Source organism: Procambarus clarkii, chromosome 10 (assembly GCF_040958095.1).
Source record: "Procambarus clarkii isolate CNS0578487 chromosome 10, FALCON_Pclarkii_2.0, whole genome shotgun sequence".
NCBI lineage: Eukaryota > Metazoa > Arthropoda > Malacostraca > Decapoda > Cambaridae > Procambarus > Procambarus clarkii.
The window spans coordinates 28,068,239-28,074,238 of record NC_091159.1 but is presented as its reverse complement, the minus strand read 5'-3'; the positions used below and the strand labels follow the sequence as shown (position 1 = coordinate 28,074,238).

Sequence of the window (6,000 nt, the reverse complement as noted above, 5' to 3'; positions counted from 1 at the left end):
AGTTTTCTACCAAGTGCTTTATCTTCACACACTATCTAGTGCTACTCAATCCCCAATATTTGTACCTAAGCCATATTACTTTACCATTGTAATCTTAGATATCATCTGATATCATGGTTGTTGTATTGAATGCATATTCTACTGCATTATTCCTTTAAACTTTTCCTTGAAATGATCCTCATATTGTGCTTCAGTGAACCAATGTATAACTGAAATGTTATCCTTAAAAGACACATCGAACACCTTATGTAGGGCATACGTAAATCTGTGTATCTATGTACTTACGTATGTAGGTTAGCTTAGCATTTTAAAAGCACCGAATCACCTTCTGTGGTTGATTGTTCAATAAACCCTTGAACTATATGTTTAACACATCTCTAACCCTGTCCATGGAGGACAGAAGAAAATGTATATATGCTGGTTAGCATTGTAAATGTGTGGCCACGTTTGTGGTAAAAAATAATAATAATAATAATAATAAAAATATCCTTGTTTCTGTATTGTGTATTGTTATCATTGTGTATTATTCTATTCTGCTTTTGTGTCAAAATTTCTTCAATGTACCTGTAAACATTTTGTCAATTTTACTGTAATTATTCTACTTAAAATTATCTGTACCTGTAAAGAAAAGCTGTAAAGTACCTGTAAACATTTTTATCAATTTTACTCTTAATTTATCTAAAATTTTCTGTTAGTTTAAGGACTTGCTTGAAACGCTATATGAGTGCTAGTGGCTTTACAAGAATGTAAATTCAACTTAATTTCTATATTATCTGTTAACCCCCAATGTACCTTCTTGTATATAAATAAATATAACGCTGTACACTTATCGATCGTCGTCGCCCCTAAATCAACAAGAACACTTATTAGGTTGCAAGACCTTCAAGTTCAGTAATGACTAAGATAAGCAGAGTACTGAATTGTCACGGTGATTGTGAGAGGCGCATGTGAGAGTCACAGCCCACACCTCTGGCCCCAGACGGTGCCAGGTGTCCTCCCGAGACTGACGATCTGTGATCTACCTAGGCCACTGTAAGTATTTGAATCGCTATCCTCAACATTGTGTATTTCCAGCTGTAGGGGTGAATACGTAAAGTCCTCGTGGCGCAGTGGTAAAACACTCGCTCGGCGCTTTGGCTTGGGTTCGTATCCTGGGCCGGGAAGGATTGACTGGGCGCCAATCCTTAACTAGCCTCTGTTTACGCAGCAGTGAATGGGTACCTGGTTGTTAAATGATTTGGCGGGTCGTATTCCGGGGAAAATTAGTATTAAGGACCTGCCCGAAACGCTGTGCGTGCTGTGACTGTACAAGAATGTAAGAACTTGTATAAAGTTCTTACATATATAAATAAATCAATAACAAGAAAATAGTCGCATCATACCCACGGCTGCACGGTCAAATCGCACACAGGAAGGCTATGGGGTATGGTCATTTCCTACACAACGATTCTTCAGTGGGCGTTTCCTGTTAAAAACCATATGTGGTTATGCTATAATGTATTTATTGCAATAAGGTACATTGGGTTTGTGAGAGTACATAACATTGGTGTTCTTACAGGCTTGCAAAGCCACTAACACCCATAGCATTTTGGGCAGTATTAGGTGTGGTTATGCTGTCTTTGGCTCGGTTGGGTTGGGTTAGGTTAGATTAGGTAGATTTTAAAATCGATTGGAGAGTTGTCTTCTGTATGAAGTGACTTGCATTCATTATAAATGAATTAATATGATTTTTACAGTTATAAAATGATCCTTGTTGAAATATTTTTTGTATACTTTGACCATATACTGCTCTACAAGGCAAGCCACCTTGCTGCACTTTCTAGCAGTCATAAGATATTCATTATCATTATGTATCCCATACCAAGTTCACATATAAAACTGTGTAAGGTAACTGTGTAACACTACCATACTAATGTCTGAAATATTTTCAGGGCTCGTCCATTTTATCATGTGAGTTTAGGTTAGGTTTAGTTAACCTTGCAATAAGTGTATATTAAAGTGCTATAGTAAGTGATTACAGTTTTCTCACCCTCATAGCTTACAATGTGATTTTCTGTATCATAAATAGCATGTCAAGGGAAGAAACTTTGGGTATCTAGTGCTACCCAATCCCCCAATTCATATTCCTAAGTCATACAACTTTATCATTGTAATCATTGCTATCACCTTACATCTTGGTTGTTTAATTGAATGCATATTTTACTTCATTATACCCTGAAATAATCCTCAAATTATGCCACAACATGCCTGTTGATAACTCCCAAATTTTATTATACTTTAATGTACCTACTACTATATGTGTCAAATTTTCTTACAATGTACCTGTAAACTTTTTTCAATTTTGCTAGAATTTAACTACTTAAAATTATTTGTCAGATTAAGACCCTGCCCGAAATGCTATGTGTGCTAGTGGCTTTACAAGGATGTAATAACATCAATACTATGTAAATAAATAAATAAATGTTTATTCAGGTAAAGTACAGACATACAAGAGGTTTTACAAAAATTGATAGATTTATAGATAGAGCTAGTACATACAATGCCTAAAGCCACTATTACGCAAAGCGTTTCGGGCAGGAAAAACATTAAAGACTAAAACTTAATACTAATTGAGATTAAAGTATAAAATGTGTTGAGAACAAATAAAAAAAAAAAAAGTGGGGAACATGGCAGAAAAAGCAGCACAAATACAATTAAGTCGACAAACAGCGTTGTTTAAAAAAACAGACATGGGTTGACAATATAGGGGTAAGATAGGTTACAGGGAATTTATTAGGTAGTGCTTAGTTTTTATCTTAAATTGATTGAGAGAGGTACAGTCCTCTCACAGTCCAGAGGTACTGTACTCTCATGAACCCAGTGTATCTTCTTATATATAAATAAATAAATAAACAAACAAACATTTAACTCTAGGATCCTCAGTGTTAGCAACCATAACAAATATATGTACAGAAGGATTTATTTATTTATTTATAATTTATTTAAATGTTGTTATTTATTTATATATACGTATATACAAGAAGGCACATTGGATTTATGAGAGTACATAGTATGATGTGCTTACATTCTTGTAAAGCCACTAGGACACACAGCGTTTCGGGCAGGTCCTTAATCTAACAGATAATATTAAGTATGTAAATTCTAGCAAAATTTATAAAATGTTAACAGGTACATTGTAAGAAAATTTGAGATTAGTAGGTTTATTAAAGCACATTGATAGCTTTGATTGATAACATTGATGGCTTGATTGATAATTTGACAAAGATTAGTAGACACAATAAAGCATATTGATAGCACATATAAGAGGACAGCAATGATCACAATGGTAAAGTTGTATAACTTAGGTACATATATTGGGGGGGGGGGTTAGGTAGAACTAGATACAGTGCAAGTTTCAAGCACTAGGTAGGAAACTATGAAAATGAAATTAGGTACTGTACTTTTTCTTTTTGAATAAAGCAAAAGTTGGACAGATTTACAATTCATTAGGAGTGAGTTCCATAAACTAGGTCCTGTTATTTGCGTAGTGTTTACACAGATTAAGTTTGACTCTGGGGATATCAAAGATATTTAAATGAACAAATCCACAAGGGGCCATGATGAGGGTTCGAATCTACGTCAGAGAGGATCCCAGATGCGCCTTAATCGACTGTGCTACGACATGGTAAAAGAATTGCAATGGGTAATTCAACTGACCTCACACAGATCCTGCAGTCTTTCCAAGACACAAACCAGGGTTTTACACAATTTCCCCATGCACCCGAGCTCTGTCAATAAGCTATTCTACCTCTTCGCCCTTACTTCATAACACAGAAATCACAATAGCGTGATGCATCATGCTATAAACTCGTAAGCGGACTAATTCCTGCATACCTATTTACTGCTAGGTGAACAGAAGCATTAGGCGATAGCGCACCCAACCATTTCTGTCTCGCCCAGGATTTGAACTCAAAATTCGCGCTTGTGAGTTGAGAATGAACCCAGCTATTCTACTGGTATTGAGCTTTCTTCAAAACAGATGTCAGAATGTATGTATTTAAATATAATGTATATTTTCAGTGTGTTGACCAGACTACACACTAGAAGGTGAAAGGACGATGACGTTTTGGTCCATCCTGGGCCATTCTCAATTGACTTGAGAATGGTCCAGGACGGACCGAAACGTCTTCGTTCCTTCACCTTCTAGTGTGTGGTCTGGTCAACATACTTTAGCCACATTATTGTGACTCATCTCCTGCATATTTTCAGTGTGAACAACTGCCCTCTACCACAGAAACTTGACAGTATACTGTGTATAACTTTTCTGAAGTTTTTTTCCACAGACGCAATATGACTACAGCTAAGGTATGGCAGTTGGTGAGGCGACCTGTTGGAAAGCCTACACCGGAAGATTTTGCTTGTGTTGAGGAGCAGCTGCCACCGTGTTCTGATGGTGGTAAGAGTGACATTGGTGAAATTTATTTGATAAATTAGGCTTGTAATAATGAGCAAAAATAGTTGAGAAGTTTTGAAGCAATTATAAAGTCTTATTTAATTAATATATTTTCTTTCACATAACTGAAATTAAATTCTGAAAGTGTGCTGTATTTCTGAGCTCCTACATTCAGCTGCTCTCTAAAGTATGATTCCCATTGTGTACTTTGGTATAGAATGGGCTCTTGGGCAGGGCTAAGTACAGCAGAGTTTTAAGTGACTGGTTGTTCTCCGCTGACTGCTGCATTGCCAACTTCTTCTTTGGGCTTTTCGGGGTTTGGTTCTCTGGTGCCTTCTTCTGCCCTTACTCAACGTCTTCACGAGTGCTTCGGCTCACGGTTGGGGCTTTGTGACCAATACCTACCAAACTTACAAGGGTTGTTGCTTGACACGCAGTACGGTGGGAAAGTTTGCAGCCGTGTGGCATGTGTTGTGGAGAGTTCTGATTCCACTGGGTTCTGTGATCCATCTTCACATGGACTATTCTTTCATGGTTCATTATCTTGACCATGGGAGTTCTCTTTGGCCTCTGCCTCTTTGTAGCTGGTCTCTATGGTTGGTTCATCTGCTGGTTTCTCAGGGTTTGGATCTCTATGCCATTTCTGCTTGATACCTTCTTGATAGGGTTCTGGGAGTTCTTCTACTCCCCAATCTCAGCCCGAGGCCAGGCTTGACTTGTGAGAGCTTGGCTCAGTAGGCATTCACGTCCAGTGTGCCCAACTTCCTGGCCAGTGGTTTGTCCCAGCTCCTCCCTGTTTCCACGAAATGGATCATTGATGCCCCCTCCTTCTAAAAGGAGGAGGCATCTCCTCATAAAAGGGGGAGATGCCTCCTGGTCCCGGCATCTCCCCCTTTTATGAGGTGCTATTCTCCAACTGTGAGGCTCTAGTGGTAGATACCTTTTGGCTTGACTGGTCGAGATGGGGGTTCCTGTACCTCTTGCTCCCCAGTCCAACTGTTGCTCTGGGTCCTGGTACATGTTAGAGTCCTACAGAGGGGGAGGGTGATAACAGGCATGTCCAGATAAGTGGCGTCCGGAAAGCATGTGGTTGTTTGTATAGAAACATATACATGCATACAATTTATCACTTCATGTGTGTGAAATTTATTTACCTTTTTGGATTACCCTGATCTTCTGGCCTGTTCTTTTATTTTGCTTCCCTGCTGCATTATACTAAATATTGCCCTGTCTGTGTCATTTCTCATGAACACCTTGAATTTTTGTTTGAGGAAGCAGTTGAATGATACAACTTGGAAAGAAGCTTTTCAAGTTCACTTGAAAGCTTTTCTCTAATTATCCACCTCCTTTTGGTTCTATATGACATATTTATCTTTCTTCTAGGATTTGTGTATTTTCTTTACTCTAGAAAACATCTGATAAACAACCCATTGGTTTCTGTAAGATTTAAATATTTTATATTATCCTAAAGGCAGCAACAGTGTTTAACCATAGTTAGCTCCTCATTGAGGCACTATAATGAAGGAAGAAGTGTTGTTGTCCCCCTTATGGTATTTATTCTCTGCACA

General features: G+C 38.0%; 1 protein-coding gene across 4 annotated transcripts in view; it reads left to right on the top strand.

Moving 5' to 3' along the window:
- Positions 1-860: 860 nt before the first annotated feature.
- Positions 861-6,000, top strand: part of LOC123745870 (prostaglandin reductase 1) — a 40,989-nt gene continuing 35,849 nt past the window's right edge. The window contains exons 1-2 of one of the 4 annotated variants that reach the window (XM_069321796.1): positions 861-1,032; positions 4,323-4,435. In XM_069321796.1, coding sequence (XP_069177897.1) covers positions 4,330-4,435 — 106 coding nt within the window. In that variant the 5' untranslated portion in view covers positions 861-1,032; positions 4,323-4,329. Of the gene's footprint in view, positions 1,033-4,248; positions 4,436-6,000 lie in introns of all 4 variants that reach the window. The other 3 variants (XM_045726967.2, XM_045726984.2, XM_045726976.2) reach the window with 3 other exon arrangements.